Genomic DNA, 22,533 nt, shown 5'->3' on the forward strand with positions numbered 1-22,533 from the left:
GATTTGTCTTTTTGGAGAAGATTGTTTGAAGAAGTATATATGTTAAAGGATCCATGGCAGAAGATTTTTGGTTATGTCCAAGGCCTTAATTTGGTCATAGCAAACTTTTTCATTTTCTTGACAGGTAAAAATAAATAATGATTTTAATTATGAATTTTACAATAGTACCTGGTCTTATGTAAAGAATACCATGACAGACTATACATCATCCAGTAGCAAAAGCCACCTTTTTGGATCTTCATCTTCTGGATCTTGTCATTCAATACCAAATTACAATGATAACCACAAGAAAAAGGTCAGTATGAAATATTAGTTGACTTTTCTATATTTTACTGTTTAAATATTTCTAACATTAACATTAATTAAAAGTGTGTTTACCAAACAGATCAGATTTCTTTTTTAAATGAGGTTAGTACTATCTTCTTCAAAGAGACAATGTAATATATCTCTTTAAAAGGTAAGATCGTGTTTTGTTACTTCTCTTGGATAATATATTTACTTATACTTTTTGTTTTCTTTTTCTTTCTTCTTCTTGTTCTTGTTCTTCTTCATTTTTTAAAGTAGACTCCATACCTAATGTGGAGCTTGAACTCAGGACCCTGAGATTAAGAGTGAGTGGCATGCTCTGCTCACTGAGCCAGCCAGGCTCCTCTCTACTTTTTATTTTCTTATTAAAGTATTTGTTCTTATTTGAAATTATTGAAAAAGCATTACTTTCAAATCTACTAGTTAAAATTTTCTTTAATTTCTAATTCACAATTACTATACATGGTTATATAAATGTTATATATATTTGAAAAATTCCAATTAATATGTGCTTCCTAAACACTAACACTTAGAAGGTACATAAAACTAAAAGATCTTGGAACACTTTATTACTTTTGAAATACCCCAATTTTTATCTTAGAAATTAAAAGCCTTATTTTTAGATACTTTGTTGTTTTGAGATACTAAAAGTTTTATCTTGGGCAACCTGAACAGTTGAGATAGATTGCACTAGTTGATAGGCACTTAATGCTGGAGAAATTTTCAGGCTGACTGTCATTCCAAATTTGCATATTTTATCTCATTCTTGAAGTCAGTAACTTGATTAATAAATCACAAGGAATAGTGGTTTTATTTGTTTTATGACTAAAAATCTGACTATGGAGGTAGGAGCTGGATAAGCATTTTATCATCTTTATACTATATTGTTCACAGAAGTGAGGATTTGATTTAAGGTAGACCATCCTGGATATCATTACAAGATGCTTAGGAAGTCCTCAAAGACCCATTGTATCCACTACTGGGTACTTACCCAAAGAGTACAAACACTAATCCAAAAAGGGAGAGGCACCCCTATGCTTATTGCAACATTATTTACAATAGCTGAATTATGGAAACAGCCCAAGTGTCTATTGATAGGCAAATTGATACAGAAGATGTGGTATATTTATACAATGGAATATTACTCAGCCAGAAAGAAGAATGCAATCTTGCCATTTGCAACAACATGGATAGATTCAGAGAGTATAATGTTCAGTGAAATAAGTCATTCAGAGAAAGACAAATGTCACATGATTTTATTCATATGGGGGAATTTAAGAAAGTGAATGAACAACAATAAAAAAGAGACAAACCAAAAAGCAGACTCTTAATTATGGAAAACAAACTGATGATTACCAGAGAGGAGGTGAGTGGGGAGATGGGCAAAACAGGTGATGGGGATAAAGTGCACTTGCTGTGATGAGGACCGGGTGAGGTATGGAATTGTTGGGTCACTATATTATACATCAGCAACTAATAGAGGACAGTATGTTCATTACATTAAAATAGAAAACCCCCTCATTATGAAGCGAGGGACCCCAGTATGGAATATAAATTACATGGTCACCTTACATATAAGTCATTGTGTACTCCCCAGGAACACACTGTTTTATGTACTTATTTGTGAGATTGTTTGGCAGTTAATGAAGCTGATTCTTTTTTCTAGTTGAGGAGGGCATAACAACTTGGTTTTGAGATCTTAAAGGTCATATATGCAAGAAATTACCATGTTATCACTCAGATATTACTTCTATTTGGTATTCCAAAAGTTCCATAGATTGCTTCAAGGGAGCAGGCCCAGAGAAGACCTCATCATGCATCAAAAATAGAAATTTATATAGTTTGGGTTGGAGGTAGCAGTTAATGGAGACATTGGATAGCTATTCCACTGCCTTTTTATCTCCAACCTAAAACTCTTTCTACTCTCTCTTCTTCCCATAGAGTTATCAGTTGTTGGTTGTCCAGAACTCTGTGGAAGTGGCTCAGTTTATCAATAACAATCCGGAATTTTTACAACTTGCGGAGCCATTCTGGAAGGAGCTCTCCTTCCTTCCCTCTCTGTATGACTACAGTGCCTACCGAAGATTAATCGACCAGTATGGGACACATTATCTGCAGTCTGGGTCCCTAGGAGGAGAGTATAAAGTTCTGTTTTATGTGAACTCAGACAAAATCAAAGAAAGTGGTAAAGTATTAAAAAATTATTAAATAAAAACATTGCAGGAATTTTCATGGGGGTAATGACATGTAGTAAACTTAAACTTTTAGAGCTTTAAAATATGACAAATAGAGATTAAATTGCAAAGGAATCCAAAATGGCAAGAATCCATTATATTCTACTCAAAATCTTTAGGCTCTAAGAAAAAGCCTGCCTACTCTTTTGGAGAGTACCCTGAAATGTGAGATAGTCATTAATGATTATTGGCTATCCTCAGAGGGTGCTGAGTGGGTTTTTGGAATACTCCTTAACCTTTTCCATTTCTCAGCTTAAGTAATATTCTTCAAGGAAAAGCTAATGAGGAATTATATTTCAGAAATCAAAATCTTTTAAAGAAGTATTTTGTTTACCTCTGTTCATTACAATTCACATTCCTTTAAAAGTAATCTGTTCCAGATATCACAAGTTTGCTTACTACATAATTCTTGTAACAATAGCTTAAATTTATCAGAGACCACCCCCCCCTTTTTTTTTTTTTAAATCAGAGCCTTTCTTATGGTAGGCAAGTTACATAGGTTAGCCATGTTCCTCACTACTATCTGGTAAGGTGGACGCTACAATTCCTGTCTTACAGACTGAGAAATGGCGACTCAGGGCTATAGTAAGACTCATCTGAGGGCTTATAGAATGTAAGGTGGTCTACTGGCTCCAAGGTCAGCTGAGCTTTTTCCTTATGCTATAGTGTTGTTAGAGTTCCCTGATTTTTCTTAGAATCAATGCACACCACTGAGTTTGTAATTTTTTGACTTCATAATTAGAGGAGAGTCCTCACTAGGTGTACCAATGTGGGAGGGGAGGGGTGGTGTCTTAGTGTCCATGCCTTCTTTGCAAAGACCTTTTGGCTCTGGTTTCCTAATATTCCATATCAAACCTGCCCCTTTCCAACTTTTTTAAGCTGATACTTACAATTCCTTCTCCATTCCAAATCATCTCTTCAGGGTCTTTCTTTTCAGTCAAGCCTTTTTTACAATTGTGGATGAGAGTGAGACTTACTACATGAATTTAGAGGTCTTGTAACCTTCCCTTGTGGATGAACTACAATATTTTTCTGTTTCCATTGGCTTATTTTTTTTTCCATTAAGCTTAATTTTTACCAATTAAGATTTAGCCAGAATTTCAAGTTTTCTATCTTCCCTGCTTGGAAATGAATGTACAAGCACAGGTTTTTGTTTGTTTGTTTGTTTTTGTTTTAGCAACAACAAAGGCAATATTTCTTTGGAAAATTAATACAGCAAATGGTTCGATCTAAACTCAGTTTCACTGCTTCCCCACTCTTTCCCTTAGTACTTAAAAGAAATGATAAGAACTTTTAAAGAATTTCCAAGTTGGTCAAAGTACTATTTTGAGTAAAAATTTTACTCTTGAGCAGTTTCTGTTCTTTCTGAAAGTTCTAATTGAAATATAACCAAAACTGCTGAGTTATAATAATATATGCCCCCTCAATTATTCTGTGAGATATACTGAAGTTATTTTAGTAGATTTAGCAAAATTATATGAGAAAAATATATTTCCACACTTTATTAATTTCTATCCTTCTTAAAAAATGCTTGGCAAAACTCCATTTGATAATGAGTAGAAAATTGTTACATGGTATGGTTATGAGCCAGGGGAAGGAAATGTTGGAAACCAGAGATGGCAAAGATACTAAAATGGAGAGATCGAGGCAGTAGACCTAGGATTTTGGGAATTAATTAGTGTAGAACTAGAACCCAGCATTTGGGGTTTCCAGTAGGTGGATGAGGACAATTACATGCCTACTTTTATTGATTTACTTCATGCCTGAGCAGCTGACTGTGGATGGGCAAAAATATCACTCTTTGGGGTGTTCCGTTTCTGTTCCTTCCACTTGAAAATAGGTTTCAGACACATGATGCTTCATTCCTAGATATATGCATGTATCTATTATTTTGTTTAATAACAAAAATAAAATATTCCTTTTTCTGACCCTTGATCCTTCTGGAGCTCTTGAGTAGATGGCCACCGTAGTAGGACATAACCTCTTATCCCCTTCCTCACACCTGGCTGCATGTTTAAAGGAGTTTTTAACAAATGCAGAAATTAAACACCTTTAAAACTTTTCCTTCAGGTCTTCATTCAGAAGATATGAAGAGATGTACTTCCTCAGGTTTTAACATTTTCTTTGCATCATCATCATCGCAAAAATGCAAAACCCTGGAAAATGCCTTAAAATCAGATTCAGGTAAATAAGAAAGGGGGAAATTTGCATTATGAGCTTAAACTCTATCCCTCTTTCTTGAAGCTAATTCCTGACCTCCAAGGGCCTTTGAGATTTTTAACAGGTATTCTATTTTATGTTTTTTATGTATTTGGTTATGTTTGCCTCTGATCTTTCTTTCACGTGTCATGGCAGTGAGACATCATGCAGAGTGAAAAGTTCACTGGGTATCTCCTGTGCACTGTAAAAAAGTCCTCCATGTACACTACCGTTCTCCCCTAAAATGGCAGTTGGCAATCAAACCTAGAAAAGGACACCAGTAGGAGAAGAATCAGTTCCACTTTGACATGGATGCCCAGGGCACTTTTGGTGCCTGCTGCTGCTGCTGCTGCTGCTGCTGCTGGGAGAGGGAGTGGAGAAAGTGGTCTGCTATTCTTTAAGTGATTGAAATAGGAACTGGAAAAATAAACTTATTTAGATTGTGTCTAGATGCCGTGGTAAGGAATTGGGATTTCATTCTGATGACAAGGGGTGCCGTTATAGGCTTTAATACAGAAAGTGCTTAAATGAAAGATGACAAAGAAAGTTGTAGAGAAAGAAGAGAGACTGAGAAAGGATAATCTGATAGGATAAGAACCAGAAAAGAGGTGCCTGGCCAGCTCCGTCATAGAGCATGCGACTCTTGATTTCAGAGCATGCGTCATTGAGTTTGAGCCCCACATTGGGCATAGAGCCTACTTAGAAAAAAAAAAAAAAAAGGAAAAATCAAGAAAAATAGGGGAGAAAAAAAGTACGTGGAAAGATAAGTAACATTAAAAATAAAGGAAAAGGAGAGGTCAACAGAGAGAAATTCTAGAGAGAAATGAAGTAAGAAAAGGACTGAAGACTCTTCATTGAATTTGGTGATTACAATGTACTTGCCTTACAATGAAGGGATTCTTAGTGTGGTAGCAATGGATTGAGTGGTACTGGAGCTTAAATTCTCCCAGGGTGATGGCAGAAATTGGGGCAAAGGTGAAGATTGACCAGGTGTCAGGATTCTTACCGAGGAAGCGGGGATTCTTGGGATGTTGGTCGATGACTGCAGAAAGGAGGGAGACAGAGGAATGAAATCAGGTTTATTTACTGATTCACCTCCTTCATTCATCAACTGTGGATGGAGACTGTGGTTTATGGTGGGATTTGTTCAAGGCATTGGGGTGCAAGCAGCGACATGCCCAAGAGAATATCTATCTTCATGGAGCTGGCATGACAAAGGAGGAAAACAGGTTTTTGAAAGAAATGGAAATATAGTGATCTGGAAATAGAAATGAGAATGTAGACATCCATTATCAGCTGGGCCACTAGAAGCTGCTCACCGATTTTATTTTATTTTGTGTTTAACAAACACATAGCATTTACTATGTGCCCGGCACAATTTTAAGTGATTTACAAAAATTAACCCATATATTCTTCCTATCTGAATTAGGTATTATTCATATTCCCATTACACAGACAGGGACACTGAGTCACAGCAAGGTTGCCCAAGATCGCAGCTGGTAAGCATCAGACTCAAAGACATGACATTTGGCTTCACATTCTGGACTCCTCATTGTCACACCAAGCAGACTGTCTAGGGAAAGAGGGTCAGCTGGCACAGGGAGCTCACTGAGGTGTGGGGAGGGAGGCGACAGGCTTCAGAATAAAATTAAAATTGATTTTTTATACTCTGTAATTTGTAAAAAGGTCTGCCTGTTAAGGCCGTGATTTCTCCAACTTTAGTATACACCGAGATTATCTGAAGAAGCTTGTTAAAAGGCTGATTTTAGGGCTTTCCTCCCAGATGTCCTCTCAGAGATGCTGGAGCCCAGAAATGTGGAGTCACTCCACGTGGTTCTGAGTCAGGTCCTGCAGGGACTGGACATTGCCTTCCAAGGACAACTATTGGCATATTAAAAATGGAGCTAACAATGAAGATGAGGAAGTACTCAGTAATTTATTAAAAACATCAAGCGTTAATTTCTGATAAATGTATAGTTTTTGAATTTGAAAAATTTTATGAAATTGCAAAATATAGTTAAAAGAGGTGAACTGAAAATCACTCAAATCTGGTCTGCGAGGTGGGAATATCCAGTTATGACCAGCGTAAAAATCAATGACAAATGGAGAAAAAAATGATCCTGAAATTAAAGGGCACATAAATGCATAAAAAAATTCAATTAAAATTCAGTGCTTAGAATACTTTTCATGTGTTAATGAATACCTGTTAATGAATAGGTTTTTTTTTTTTTTTTTGCTTATTGTTAGTATTCCAGATGTAATGAAGTCCTCTTCATCTTATTATGAAAACTTTCCAACATATATAAAGAACATCGTATTAAATACCCATATACCCACCTCCTCTATGTAGTGATAATTATGACATTTGGCTGTATATAATGTACATGTAATATTTATAATGTGGATTATTTAACAATGTATAAATATTATATATTCAAAATATGTGTAATCTTATTTGAACCATTTGGAAGTAAATTTCATGATGCTTCCATAAAACATTTTTATTTCATTTTTAAAAAGATTTTGTTTATTTTTTTATTTGAAAGAGAGAGAGAGAATGAGCCAGCATGTGTGCTCCTGTGTGTGCAAGCAGGGGGAGGGGCAGAGAGAGTGAGAGAATCCTAAGCTGACTCCACCTTGAACACAGAGCCTGATGCAGGGGTTGGTCCCACAATGCTGAGATTGTGATCTCAGCTGAAACCAAGAGTTGGATGCTCCACCGAGTGAGCCAGCCAGGTGCCCCTTCTTTTTTCCTTTAATAGACATTTTTTTCTTTAGAGTAGTTTTAGGTTTACAGCACAATTGAGCAAAAAGAACAGAGAGTTTCCATTTACGTCAGTTGGAAACTAAGGCCTCCCCACCATCAGCATTCCCCACCACAGTGGAACATTTGTTCTTGTGATCCCCTGTAGTCCATAGCTTACGTTAGCATTCAACCTTGGTGTTGTACATTCTGTGGGTGTGGACGGATGTTTAATGCTGCTTATCCACCAAGTCATATCACACAGAGAAATTTCACTGCTCTACAAGCCTTCCGTGCTTCACCCATGTATTCCTCCCATTCACCACTGCTGACAATCACTGATATTTTTACTGTCTCCATAGTTCGTTCTTTCCAAGAATGTCACAAAGTTGGGTGGGTTGTGTTTTAGTACTTGATAGAGTTTTCATTTTTATATTCTCCTTTTTGTTTCATTTGTGCATCCCAACTGATTTGTTTGGATTTCTCCTTGCATAGGAAATAAGGACCATGTGATGAAAGGGGACTCATTTGTCAGGGGGGGAAGTCCAAATTTTGTGGCTGGCCTCAGTTCACTGGATCTGAACAACCCTGCTGGAAACAAAAAGCAATACTCTTCCTGGGCAGAATCTGTGACTGGTAGTCCCCAAGTCATAAAACAAAAGGTACGTCCTGCTCTGTTGAAAACAGCACAAAGCAGGCATGTTTCTTCGCACTGGGAAAATGAGATTAAATCAAGGTGGTTAAACAGAGACAGCTGTAATTAGCATTTTCTGTATCCCAGTTATGTTTTGTATAGTAAAATGAATGCATACATAATAATAAGAAACAGAAGCTTCATTATCTTGTATGTCCATATTTCAATTGTAAAGGTTAAATATCTTGTAAATCTCAAGAGAAATTATAACAAAATTTGCATATTAAGCTTTTGACCTAAATTTGATTGTTTTCCTTGGTCTCTAATTCAGAAGAATTATAGATTCTTGCATGAGGAAAGCATTTAGGCTTGTCTACTGTCCCATCAGATTGCCTTTCTTCCTCTGGCCGCGGCATGTGGGCTCTTGGAGACATGCCCGTTAAGTTAAAGCAAATTCGGCTGCCACAATTTTAGGAGGTTTTATTGATGCAGTCAGTTCTTTGATAATGCAACGTATGTGCTCTTAAAAACCAGAGAGCTAGGCGGAATTGCACAGTGAAGAAGAGCCCCTGGCTCATAGGGAAAATGGGGTTAAGGACACAAAACTCGAAAACTTAATTTGTGATACTCATTAAAAGAAAGAAAGAAAGGAAGAAAGAAAGAAGAAAGAAAGAAAAAAAGAAAGGAAGGAAGGAAGAGAGAAAGAAGGAAAGAAAGGAAGGAAGACATCAGTAAAAACAGTGAGAGTTTTACAGGTGTTAAATTGTTAAGGAATGCTTCTACTATGTTATGGTGACACAATTCCTAGAGTAAGACTTGAAGTTGGTTGGGTGACGGCAAGGTTGGAGCCCTGAATTAACTGTGATGCTTCGGAAGGGGAGGGCCCAGATGACAGCGGGCGGTAGCACCAGAAGTGGATGGATGGAACTTAGTACAGGCAGTGACCCGCATGGAGGTCTGATGTCTGTTTGTGTGTGCATATTTTGTACATTCCTATCTTGGGTTGTGTTCCCTTTTTGTGTCCATTTTTCTGAGTTCACCTGGTTTTTCTTGTGGATGAAATTGCATGTAAGAATATACAAAAATATCTCATAGGCTTAGAGTGTTTGCCAATACATCCGTCTCCGATGGAACAAGGTTACACTTTCCTCAAAACATGCTGTAACAGAACTGATTCTCTGATCTGTTCTCTGTCATGGGAATCAAGCAACGTCCCAGGTGAAACTTGACTTGGATACATTTTATAAACCCCCAAATCACAATAACTCCTTGAGCACCCTCCCAAGACCACATGTACCCACTTGCCTCTGAACAAGGGTGAAGGGGGGAGGGTGGTTTTCCCAGGAGGTCTTACCCTAAAGTGCCACCATCAATATTCACAATGACCTATTTCCAATTTTCAATGCCGGTGCCCCAGAACAAATCTTGAAAAATTAGAAATTGTTGATTAGGGAGAAACAGACATTCCTTCCCATTCTCAACTCTGCTCTTCTCCATGATGGACTGTGACTATCATAGGTAGCTGTGCTAATTTACTATAGGTGTATGTCCACGCAATGCCATGCAGTCCATTCTGCCATAATGCAGTGTAAGAGAGCTTGGGCAGAGATGGAAGGATATGTGGCTGAGTCTTTGAGTTACTCTCACATTATCCTCACACTTGCAGGGATGTGCGGCAGAAAGCTTGGACGGACCTTCACAAGCCAGTATATGTATCTTCCCAACTCCATGGTCATTGGCATCCCAATGGCAATGTGAGACTGGCCATGACAAGAGTTCTTATACTGTAGAAACTGGCAAATGCTACAAATTAGAGCATTTTTTTTCTTAGGAGAACAGATTGTTAAAGCTTAGCCAGCACATGTCTGGTCTCCAAGTTACATTTCATTAGACATACTCAGCACAGAACAATGTCTGTCTGTTTTATTATTTTTATTTTAGTTTTGGGGGTGCAGCAAAGCAAGGTTTATGGAGAGATAGTAAATTTTACTAAATGATAGAGTGCAATGCTCCTGAAGGGGAAGGGGACCTGTAAGGGTTGGCTTGTCTATCTGTTTTAAACTTCTTCAGGGAAGAATAGTCACAGTCTCCATTAAGAGACATGTTAAGTCTCTTAGAGTCAGGGTATTTAATTGTAAATTTATTTGCACTTGCTTCTTCACTGTAATTTAATAGTATTTCCTTTTCTTCTTCCCTCTGCAAGGGTGGAAATGTACTGCCTTCAAAATAATCTTTCAATAACTAGAAAATGAATGTCCTGTTGATTTTGAAAAATTTTATGCAGGATATAAAAAACACTCCTTCTCTATTCACTTCTATTTTTCTTTCTGCCTTACAAAGAAAGTAAAGTGCTTTCTTTTTATTTGAAGAAGAAATAATTAGAATTAACATGAGTGGCTTTTCATTTTATTTTAATGGAGATTGAGCCTGAATGCCAGAAGAAAAATGTCCTTGCCTAAAAACCTGATTACTGACCATGATGTCTTTATCTGTTTAGCTGACACCTTTGTATGAGCTGGTAAAGGAAGTACCCTGTGCCTCGGTGAAAAGACTATACCTGAAGAGAGCTCTTGAGGAATATCTGGATGAATTTGACCCCTGCCATTGCCGACCTTGTCAAAATGGTGGCATTGCCACCATTAAGGGAACACAATGTCAGTGCCATTGCAAACCATATACATTTGGTGTGGCTTGTGAGCAAGGAGTCCTTGTAGGGAATGAAGCAGGTCAGTGTGCTGGATTTTGGCTGGTTATGCTGGACATAGTGAAGAGGGCACCACTCTTTCCATTTGGCTCTTGACATTGTGCTTCTTTGTGCATGGGCATTTTAATTAGTGTCTCCATTCCTATTGCACTTCTGGGTTTGAGCTACTGGGTCAAGGCTCCCTGCTGTCTTTGTTTTCCTTTTTTTTTTTTTTTTTTTAAGATTTATTTATTTATTTGAGAGAGAGAGAGCAAGAAAGCGTGCACACAATGGGGGAAGGAAGGGGTGGGAGAGGGAGAGAGAGAGCATCTTAAGCAGACTCCCTGCTGAGCATGGAGCCTGATGCCAGGCTCGATCTTACGACCATGTGATCATGATCTTAGCTGAACTTAAGAGTTGGACCTTCAATAAGTGAGCCACCCAGGTGCCCCTCTGTTTTCCTCTCTTAATTAATAGATCCACCATGCCCTCCATTCTTCATTCTCCATTGGAATAGATTAATGCCTAAAACACCTCTCTCCTTCCATAGTCATCTCATTAAGGTTTTGTCATAACGTAGGTCTGTGGAGCTGGTATATGCAAAGCTTAACCTTTCTGATGGCAAGCTCTTTGAAATATCTCTTTTTATTTTGTTTTATGTTCCATCAGTCAATTATTCACAAACACTTTTGACCATACGCTGAATGCACCCAACTGAATGGTACTTTAAGTATTTTAGTACAGAACTATGTGAGGTTGACTTTATGAGTAGACAAAGTATGAGATAATTTTGCATTTATTTATATGTCTTTCTCTTCCAGGAAGATCATTTCTTAAGGTCAGAACTGTGATTCCTTTTTTTATTCCCAGGGCCCAACAGGGCTTAATCTATAGAAGGCACTTAATACACGTTTGTCGAATGAATGAGTACACGACTAAACTATGGTTGCTTACAACAAGCATCAAGAAGGCATCCTTGCCTCCAGTTCTCTTCCCAAGTGGCCTGTCTGGTCAATTGAAATTCCACCTCTTTGATTTCATTACTTTGGCGCTTGGATTTCCCGTTATTCGGTAAAATGGAAGCTCCCCCTGATGGTCAGGGTTGGAGTAGCAATCATAATATATTAAGCTATAAATTACCCCCATTAATATGCTCAGCAGACTACTTTATTAACTCAATTTCTAATTATGGAAGAAAGCTCATGGGAAAATATTACCAAATTAGTTTAGTTCTGTTTAGTTTTTTTGTAGAAATACCTAAGGAACAGTAAACACATCCATCTATCACCAGGAAGTAATACTTCGGGGGTGTAGTTTCTGAGATCAGTTTCTACCCAAGAAAGCCAAATTCTTAGAATATAATGCAAGTTCTCTCTTGCCTTCCCTGAGGAATATGATGGGGGGAAATTGTAAAACCACTGTTAGTGGTCAGTCGACCCTGAGTTGGAGGGTGGCCAGGCTGGGCTGAGCAAGTGCCTTCAGACTGAAGGACGTTGATAGGAAGCAAATATGTTTCTCCTGCTTAGACACTTCCTCATTAAACAGGGCCAGCTCTGAGGGTGGCATTCGGGAATACCCAGCGGACTATGTTCTTCTCATGTCTTGTCACTGCTTTTGCAATAGAAAAGTTCCCCGTAGGAACTACTGTAATGAGAGGAGCCTGGACTCTGCCGTAAGGCCATGCTGCTGTTTGGATGTGGCTCTTGGCAGCCATTATGGCACTGGGCGTGGCATTTGACCACCTTGTCTTAGATTCCACATCTATCAACTGAGAATGGTGACAGACCCCCCTGCCCATTTGGATTCATTCTGATGAGAAGTAAATGAATGGTAGAATATATGTAAAAGTGCTCTGAGACAGTTGCAAAATAATAAACAAATTTAACATATTATTGCAAGAAGTTCGTTAGTGCAGCCTTACCTGGACAAACCTTGTCGGTGTGCAGAGACATTCTGGTCCTTGTAGAAGACCTGAATGAAGTGAAGGCAGCGAGTGCCCGGACTGCCCCCTCCCCCAGTAACTGCCAGAGCAGGAAGCTCAGCACTAAACTCTGGAATCTTCCTCTCTGTTGCTTTCTGAACAACCTCTCTCTTACCTTACAGGAGGGGTGGATGGGGGTTGGAGTTGTTGGTCCTCTTGGAGCTCCTGTGTTCAGGGGAAGAAAACAAGGAGCCGAGAATGCAATAACCCACCTCCCAGAGAGGGCGGGAAATCCTGTATTGGAGAACCCTCGGAAAGCGGCCCCTGCGAGGATGAGGAGCTGCAGCATTTACGGTAATGGTGGCCAGATCTCCTGGAAACTGCAAAGAATATGGTGCTCTCTGCAGTAAGCCTGGGATGCATGACTGCCGCTATTAAAAGATTTAGAAGTTAAATGCCAATTTTTATCAGTGACTACCTTGTCCTTAGCAGTGGGGTCATTTGATGGAGGAAGCCATGTGTGGCCAACTAGCATTTGTGTGTTTCAAATTCTCCCTATACAGACATTACAAAAGGCTGGGTAACTTAGAGGCCATCTAGCCAAGGGGATCTGAGCAGCTCTGGCATCAAGCAGATCTGCCACATACTTGCTGGGTGACCTTGGGCGAGTTACTTGCTGCATCTCTAAAATAAGTATAATCATTGAAGGTAAAACAATGGCAGGATATTGTCAGAATTCAATGATATTCAGCACAGAAAATGATTAGCACAGTGCCTGGCACATAGTAAGCATTCATTAATAGTTGTATTACTTTTCAGATCTACCAATCCTATTCATTCATTCATTCATTCATGATTAAGCATAAAGCCAGATGTTTGAGACGGCTAACATGTAGACAGATTAGCCCAGTTGTCTGACTCCAACTTCTCATTTGCCAGGACCTTGCAAAAGCAATCTCAAAATGCTTAGTTGATGAATTATACCCATTGGGTCAGAATTCTTCAGGCCACACCTTACTGTTTTATAGCATCTTTACTAACCTCTTTTGATCAGGGATTGGCCAAACGTTCTAGTAAGATAATTTGAAAGTCATGTGAGTTGAAGAAAGTTGTAAGATAGCTGGATATCTGGTAGAAGCATAGGGAGGTGGGATGCCTTTCTTTCTAGGTGTTTGGTGCTTCATAAACCAGCAATAATAAATATCTCATGACCAGGAGGCTGGTGAGCGTATGGAATTATGGTAGGAGGAGAAGTTGCCTTTCGGGCCATTCTCTGGGAAGATGAGGGTCTCTATTGGAGGAGGTCTCTGTTGGAGGGAAAGGAGCATCCTTAGGAAGGCATTGAAGGAATTCCTGCTCTCCTTGGTGCTCAGAGGGGAGATCTCCTCCTGTTTGGTACGAAGATGAAAATTATGATCAATACTTCACATGTCTGAGTTTTCTCAGAATATGGCAAGAGTGTAAGGAACTCACAGGTGAGAAGGAGGCAGTACTCACAGGCTATTTGTCATGCTTTCCCTCAGATTTCATATCTCTGGAGTGGGGGTACTACTGGTGGTATGCTGGCTTCAGGGGCACTACGGAAAATTGTTGTTTAATGATGGATATCACTGTGATTATTATTATTTTGAGCTTCCTCTGAAGATGGCTTGTGGGAGGTAGAACGAGCATGACTTTAGGAGCCTGACTGACAACAGTGTGAATGCAGCCTTGATATTTATGACTTTATAACCTTGGACAAGTCATTCAAACTTTCTGAGCCTTTGTTTTCTTCACATACCTGCTAGCATTACCATGAATGTGAATTGAGATAATGCACATTTGTAGAGCGACTGCCAAGGTGCTCAGCACATAGTAAATGCTCAATCAAAACTAGCTATTATTTTTCCATTACCGTTCTCACCGGATCACTGTTATTACCTTATTTTTGATACAGAATTAATTCTGTGTGGCATCTCAGAGCCAGACAGCAGGAGAAAAAGTAGGTCTGAGACAGGTGAACTCTAGAAATGATATCAAGTATGTGTGTTGTCCAGTGACTTTTATTTCCTTCTCTTTCTCTTTGTTCTTCATACTGCTGACTTACTAGCTATTTTTTTTTTTTTTGGATGCTTGAGCTTATGTTTGAGTTTTTTATGGTAGGATATGATCAGATATTGATTCTGAGAATGGCCATCACATCAACATATTTATGCAAAAGGATTCCCTTCAAATGTAAATAAAAAATGCACTGTGCTGCAAAATATTTATTATATGTGGAGCTCGGCCATGTTAATTATGTTTTGTTTCCTTTTCCTTTCAGGTTGCTTGAACCACATTGTTTTTCTTTGCCTTTGACTCCAAAAGAATTCTGTCCATCACCTCCTGCCTTGAAAGATGGATATGTTCAAGTTGGTTATGGAAGATATATTGTTTTCCTTTACATATACACCCTTTGCTCCAAGTTCCCTCTCTCTACTGATGTCCAATTTATTTCGTTCTTCCATGATGAAACGGTGCTAAAAGTAGTTTATATGTGCATCTTAGGTTTAGTGGTGAGGGTTTTAGTTTGTGACTTTTCTTCTTTGGCCCAAGGTGATTAGAATTCTGCAGAAGGCAGTATATTTTCTGTGGTAAGGTGAATCAATATTGCTGCCCAATGAAATTAGAAATGTAATCATGCCAGAGGGCAGATGAATGTTTCTATTCTGAACACTAAGATAGAAATCCATAAGCAAGTTCTTCAACAAAGAGAACTTTATTCTTTCCACTGAAAAATGTCTTTACAATTTCTTTTCACAAATATGGGGTTTGGGATAAAATATTGGGTTTATTCCCTAAGCCAGTAAGACATTTGGCCAGTGTTGGTGAGATATGGGTCATTATACTTTGAGCAGTTTTCTCCTTCAGGAAGGAACACAAGTCATCTGCCACTTGTTCTAGGGAATTGTTTGGCTTTGGGACCATATTAATTCATGTTGTTCTCACTGCTTGTTATGATGAAGCTTTGGCCCCAAGCCCCAGTGAAGTGTTTTTCTGGCTCATATAGGAGATACTGTCCATCAGGGCCCTCTCAGTGCTCCCAGCCTTGCTTTCTCCATGAAGGATTTGCCTCTCAAATTCCCTGAAGTTTCCCCAAATGTAGGTAATGGAAAGGGAAGAGGGGTATGTGTGTGTGTGTGTGTGTGTGTGTGTGTGTGTATGTGTGTGTGTAGAGAGGGAGGAGAATGAATCCAGCATCTCTAGCACTCATATGTCCCAGTATATTTACCATCATAATCCATAGAATTCCTGAAGGAAACATAAGCTTGGAGATCAAGGCCAAGTAAATTTGGGTAGTTCAGCAAATCATGAGCTATTGTTCCAAACTCCAGTGCACGTGTGTCCTAAGGAGCCGGGGGTTCAGAACATTGCCCCACAGATGGGCTACATCACCCAGGGAACTTAATAGGATTGCTGCTTGTCCCTTATCTTCCATTTTTTCCTCATTCTGTACATTTAGGGTAGGGTCTTTTTTTTTTAAATTTTTAAAGTTTTTATTTATTTATTTGAAAGACAGAGTGAGAGAGAGAGAGAATGTGAGCAGGGTAATGGGGAGGGGCCCAGGGACAGGGAGAAGCAGACTCCCTGCTGAGCAGGGTGCTTGACACAACAGGACTCCATCCCAGGACCCAGAGATCATGACCTGAGCCAAAGTCAGACTCTTAACTAGCTGAGCCACCCAGGTGCGCAGCCCCCCATTTAATTGCAACTAGTAGTTCTGACACAGAGTTAAGTTTGGGCACTGTTGAGTTCAACTTCGCCATATAGGAAGGCCTAAAGATTAGCACCAAAGCAAATCAAGTGTCCATCCCCATATTCTTCAGCCCCCAGTGTTAAACCCTCTGTTTCCGACCAACTCCCATGATGGAGCCAGCCTGGGCAAGGACTGACAGTGAGAAGAAAAAGGCACCATGGAATTTTGTTCTAATGCCTGGAGCAGAACAGGTCCATCTCTCAACCCTCCCTGTGGGGTGGCAGAGAACTTGAAAGATGAGGAAAGGAACTAAGAGAATCCCCAGAAGAGCGATTACATCCTGAGGTCTTAGACTTCAAATTCTCCCTTGTTTCGCTGTGAAAACTCACCGCCTGGGATCACAGGCAGACACTACATCCCTGAATGTGACCCAGTCCTGACAGTACTTCCCTCAGAGGGTAGGGTTGGAGAAGATCAGCATTTTGCCTCCTCTAAAAGTCATCAGTGAGAAACTTAAACTTTCATGAGTACGCTGATAGGATTTGAACATTTCTGTCTGCTCCTCCTGGCTTTTGTTAGGCAGTATTGCCAACGAACAGCCCATAACATATTAAGGTAAAGAATTGACTGACAAGTACCAAAGTTCCAAAATCTGATAACAAACTGTCTTTTCCTGAAACATAGGAGAGAGAGGTGACTTGGGGAGTGTCCACTAAAGTAATTTTAGTAAAATGCTTACGACAGTGCCTGGTATTTGCGGGACAATCAATAAATTATAGTACAGTGGCATTACGGGCTTTATTTCAATCAATGGTAGTGCAAATGTTGTTGGCTAGGAACGTACAAGGAAGAATGTTTTTATGGACAATTTTCTAAATTCGTTATTTGAACTTAGTTTGCCTGATGATTAAAAGTTTTATAGGTGAAGGGGCACTTGCGTGGCTCAGTGGGTTGGGCCTCTGCCTTTGGGCTCATGTCGTGGTCTCAGGGCCCTCGGATCGAGTCCTGCATCGGGCTCTCTTCTCCACAGGGAGCCTGCTACCTCCCCCTCTCTCTCTGCCTGCCTCTTTGCCTACTTGTGATCTCTGTCTGTCCAATAAATAAATAAAAACTTGAAAAAAAAAGATTTATAGGTCAAATATCTCTAAAGAAACATTCTGTTAATGCAGAATAGACATACTTTTTCTCTCTGTCTCCCTCTTATTTCTGTTTAGGATGAAGGTGCGAAGTTTCCTGTTGGGAAAAACATAAAATATACTTGCAATGAAGGATACTCTCTTATCGGAGACCCTGTCGCCAGATGTGGAGATGATTTACGGTGGCTTGTTGGAGAAATGCATTGTCAAAGTGAGTGGCCTGGTTGTCATGTGTAACTTAAGATGAGAGAGTCATGGAGAAGAGGATGATTCAAGATGAAGCAGTGTTCACTGTGTGGCCTGTGTCTTGACCCTCCTTTCCTGAGGGGCTCTTAGGATCCTGTCCAAGTTTTGGTTGTGTCTTGAAAAAGCCCTCCATAGTCTCTAGTTGATAGTGCTCCTTTCGGGAGCAATTTTAAAGTTCCTGGTGCAAATTAGAATAGGCTAAGGAACTCAGGTCTGGGTCAGACCTTCAGAACATCCTCTATAGCTCAATTTCTAGGGATGTACCATCATCATTGTACTTCCTTGAATGTACGTCCTCAAATTTGCATCCTGTTCTGTTCAGATGTGGGCATCTGAGTAGTGCTTGGGCTAACCACGCTAACATTACTGTTGGCCTTCCATCTCACTTGTACTGCAACATAAGTTGGTTCAGTGGATGGATAGAGCTGTAGAGACGTATTTTTCCTCTATCAGTTATCTATGCGATGTGAAAAAACCCCTCATATACACACGCACATTTTTTTTCTCTTGTGTATAAATCTGTTAATGAAATTTTTGAATCATAGGGTATATATCCACTTAGACTTAGTAGATGTTACTAGTCTTCCAAATGGTTGTACCAACTTACATCCCTACCAAAATCTGAGAATCCAAGATGGCTCTGTATCCTCACCAACAATTGGCATCATCAATCTTTTAAAAACTTTAGGTGTACTGGTGAGTGATAGCAATATCTTATTTTTTTAATTTATATTTTTTTCTGGTGACTGTGATGTCATGCCTGTTTTCATGTTTACTGGCCATTTGCCTATCCTTTCTGATGAAGGGACTGTTCAACCTTTGGGCCCTATTTTCTATTTGTTGGTGTTCATCTTTTTGATCTGTAGGACTTCCTTCCTTCCTTCCTTCCTTCCTTCTTCCTCCTTCCTCCTTCCTCTTCCTCCTCCTCCTCCTCCTCCTCCTCCTCCTCCTCCTCCTTCTTCTTCCTTGGACCTTTCTTCTTTGTCTTTGTCTCTGTCTGTCTCTCTGTCTCTCACTCCTGGAGTCCTTAGAAAGTACTGTAATAGAATATAAACATTTCTTACCTCGGAGTAATAAAGCCAAAAGTTGGTTCTTCAAAATGTTTAATAAGATGCTTGTGCTTAAAGAGAATTTTCCTTTATTGTGAATCTACTGATAAGAAATGGTCCCAGTCTTTGTTCATCTTAAAATATCTTTATTTTATCTTTGTTTTAGAAGGATATTTTTACTGGGTAAGGAATTTAGGTTAGCAGTTATTATACTTAAGGCCTTTAAAGATTTTATCCTTGCCTTTTGACTTCACTGTTTTCTAATGAGATCTTCACTATGAGTCTTACTATTTCTGGTGTGAAAATCTTATGTCCAGCTACTTTTGAGAATTTCCTTTTTCCCCTAGTGCTTGTGTTTCAGAAGCACTCCCACTGTGACGCACCTAGGTGTGATTTTCTTTGTCTTAACCCTGGTTGATATTCAAAACACTTCCTGAATCTGAATCTTTTGTCAATTTTAGGAAATTCTTCACTATTGTGTCCACATTGTCTCTGTCCCATTCTTGGTCATTTCTCCTTGTGAGACACAAATGATGTGTTTTTTAGATTGCATGTATTATATATGTTCTTTTCTTTGGTTTTGCATCATTTTTCCCTCTCTTTTTTTCATTCTAAATGATTTTGTTTAGTTTATATGTATGTATTTTAGAGAGAGAGAGAGAACACAAGCAGTGGGAGAGGTACAGGGAGAGGGAGAAGCAGGCTCGCTGCTGAACAGGAAGTCTGATGTGGGTCTTGATCCCAGGACCCTGGGATTGTGAACTGAGCTGAAGGCAGACACTTAATGGACTGAGCCAGCCAGGTGCCCTCTCTGTTTCATTCTAAATACTTTCTATTGAGCTACCTTCCGGTTTATTAATTCTCTGTAAGTTATATAATTTGCTTTTAAGAACTCTTTTGTGTTCTTAATTTCATTTTCCAATTATAGATATTTCATTTGTTCACTTTTCTATACTTTCTTATTCTCTGTTGAAATACCATGCCTTGCCATTTAATTTTTTCCCATCATGTTAATCACAGTTATTTCAAGGTCCGCTGTTGTTCAAGGTCCATTATCTGGACCTGCTGTGGATCTGTTTCTGTTGTCTTTCTTGGGGAGTTTGGTTAATTCTTGTCCTTTTGAATGTTAGATTAGTTTTGAATAAATGCCAGACTTTGTGTGTAAAAAGATAAAGGAATCATTTGTGGTTTGGGGTGATGTTCTTCTCTTCCTCTAGAAAAGATTTGATTTTGTTTCTGGCAAGCAGTGAGACTGTTTTATGTCTGTTTACCTTTATTCCTAGGATGTAGCCATTAAGAGATCCCAACAGAAAGTCTGGGGTTTCTCCCCAGGTTCCTCCTTTGTGATGGGACAAGACTCTTACTCTTGATCGCCTAAACCTATATAAGGCTGTTAAAAACTACCAGCTTTTCAGTCTCTGAGCTACAGTTCCTCCTTAGTTCATCAGCTTTTCTTATTATTTTTTTCTTGTTTGAACTACAAATAACTCAAGAAGAACGGCATTACCAAATGTTGTAGACTTGTACCTGTTACGTCTCCAGCAGCATACAACCTACTTGGCTAATACAGGCACTCAATAGATGCTTTTTGAATTAATGAATGAGTAAAGTTTCTGATGGAAGTGGTACAGAATCAGAGCAGGATTTTGTAAAATATTGTCCAAAGTCCATGATAGAGATTGCCAAGATTTTTTTAAAATTATAAATTCTGACTTGCTTCTCATAGTTATGCATGTTTCTCATTTTTCTCTTTGCTGTTTCCTCATGTAGAAGATTTGAGCTAATGAATGTAATCAAGTGGGAAAGACTAGAGATGGAAAACCAAAGGCATTTAATACTTGTTTGGTTGAAGGATTAAAGGTGGTTCTTTAAAACTTTCAGATAGTAATAGTATGTAATTGGATATATGTTAATGATATATGGATGAATAGAGCTCTTTGGAAAACTCTGGTGGGACTTCACCAGACCAAAGAGATAAGCAGCAGCTGGGAAAAGTGTAGTTTTGACAGCAGCCTGGCCTTTAGGACTCTGTTTATAAGGCTGATTCATTTTAAGTTAGCATGTTGCATTGAGGGCAGGGGTGAGGGATGGGAACTGTTTTGGTCTTCAGTCTTTCTTTGGTCAATTACGTGCCAGGCACTGTGGGACTTGTCTTTCAGGGCATCCTAGCAGTGAACTTACTTCCCTCTTCCTCTTTGTCCTCTAATGTGAAAAAAACAAAGCATGTGTATTAACACTATTCGAAGTTATCATTTAAAAAAAAGATGGCACAGGAAAGCAATGACCCTTGTATTCTGTTTTCTTTTATCTTTAGAAATTGCCTGTGTTCTACCTACATTGATGGATGGCATTCAGAGTCATTCCCGCAAACCATTCTATGGAGTTGGTGAGAAGGTGACCATTTCCTGTTCAGGTGGCATGTCCTTAGAAGGTCCTTCAACATTTCTCTGTGGATCCAGCCTTAAGTGGAGTCCTGATATGAAGGGTGTTCGGTGTGTGAAAAAAGGTGAGTAGCATATAGGTCTGTCCAAGGACACCTGAGCTCAGGTGAGTGAGGATCCTTGTGACAATCCTTTGTAGCATGGATGGACATAACTGTGAGCCATTCCTTCCACCCCTGCCCTTCCACAAGAAGGTCAGTTCATAGAGTGGATAATAGACTTTTGCTCACATTCATAGATAGACTCGTGAAATGCAAGGAAAGGCAAGGAGAGCCCTGTGATTCTGAAACCAATTTAAATCCTTCTTATCAATGATTAGCTTTGTATCTGTTTTGGTGCCAAGAAAATAAAGGATTTTAAAAACACAATTTCTGGTTTTCTCCTGATTTTTGAAATGTACTTTTATTAAGTACAGAGTTGGATTGAAAATTTATAAAAAATTCTGTATGTTTCATTCCTGGGCTTTCAGAGAGTTTATTAGCATTATTGAAAAAGAACATTTAAAAGCATTTACATTTAACACTGCAAAGCAGAAGTTATTGAAAGCAAAATGTTGTGGTTTGTGAAGTTGTTCTGAATAGTGGAAACCCAAAAACCTAGTATTTTGAACAACAAGCAAATTAAGATAACCTTTCAAGAAGCTATGCTAAGAAGAGATTTAGAAAGCCAAACCATTTGTTTTTAGAGGTATTTAAGGTAGGATGGATTTGTTTTTAAAATCGCCTCCTGTTTCTTTTTTGTTTACATTTTTAAAAATAAATGGAAAACATATGTTTGAGACAATTAAAAAATAGGAAAGAAGGAAAGCGCATTTACATTCCATTTTATGTAGTCTTCTTATTTTTCTGGTGAATGACTTTTAATTCAATGCTAAAATTTGCCTTTAATAATGAGGAGGAAGTACTAGATTCCCTGAGTGATACTGTCCAGTGAATTAGATGGTCATAACTAAAGAGAGGGCAGGCTGACGGTGGACATGGGCTGTGGTATTAAATATAGACACGGATGACAGCACAGGAGGCTATCAGGGCCAGCCAGGTGCCCGCCATATTGCTTCCCACATGCTTGTTAGCCATCAGTGGTCCACAGCAGAGACAAGTCCTTTGCTTTCTACTGCACTGAACCATAAATATGAATTTATTGAGATATTTGAAGTGGTAGACCTGTACCAGGAATTCTAAAATTAAAGAGAACAATGTACACTTGACAAGGTTGCTCTTTTATTC

At 39.0% G+C, this 22,533-nt stretch overlaps 1 protein-coding gene across 1 annotated transcript in view; it reads left to right on the top strand.

Annotated features, from left to right (window-relative positions):
* C7 (complement C7) overlaps positions 1-22,533 on the top strand; it is a 51,897-nt gene that overhangs the window by 21,037 nt on the left and 8,327 nt on the right. Inside the window, exons 7-15 of the mRNA XM_059417056.1 lie at positions 125-295; positions 2,248-2,491; positions 4,611-4,724; positions 7,978-8,144; positions 10,614-10,842; positions 12,903-13,074; positions 15,023-15,110; positions 17,650-17,782; positions 21,181-21,372. Of these exons, the coding sequence (XP_059273039.1) occupies positions 125-295; positions 2,248-2,491; positions 4,611-4,724; positions 7,978-8,144; positions 10,614-10,842; positions 12,903-13,074; positions 15,023-15,110; positions 17,650-17,782; positions 21,181-21,372 (1,510 nt within the window). The remainder of the gene's footprint in view (positions 1-124; positions 296-2,247; positions 2,492-4,610; positions 4,725-7,977; positions 8,145-10,613; positions 10,843-12,902; positions 13,075-15,022; positions 15,111-17,649; positions 17,783-21,180; positions 21,373-22,533) is intronic.

This window comes from Mustela nigripes, chromosome 12 (genome assembly GCF_022355385.1).
Source record: "Mustela nigripes isolate SB6536 chromosome 12, MUSNIG.SB6536, whole genome shotgun sequence".
NCBI classification, from domain to species: domain Eukaryota; kingdom Metazoa; phylum Chordata; class Mammalia; order Carnivora; family Mustelidae; genus Mustela; species Mustela nigripes.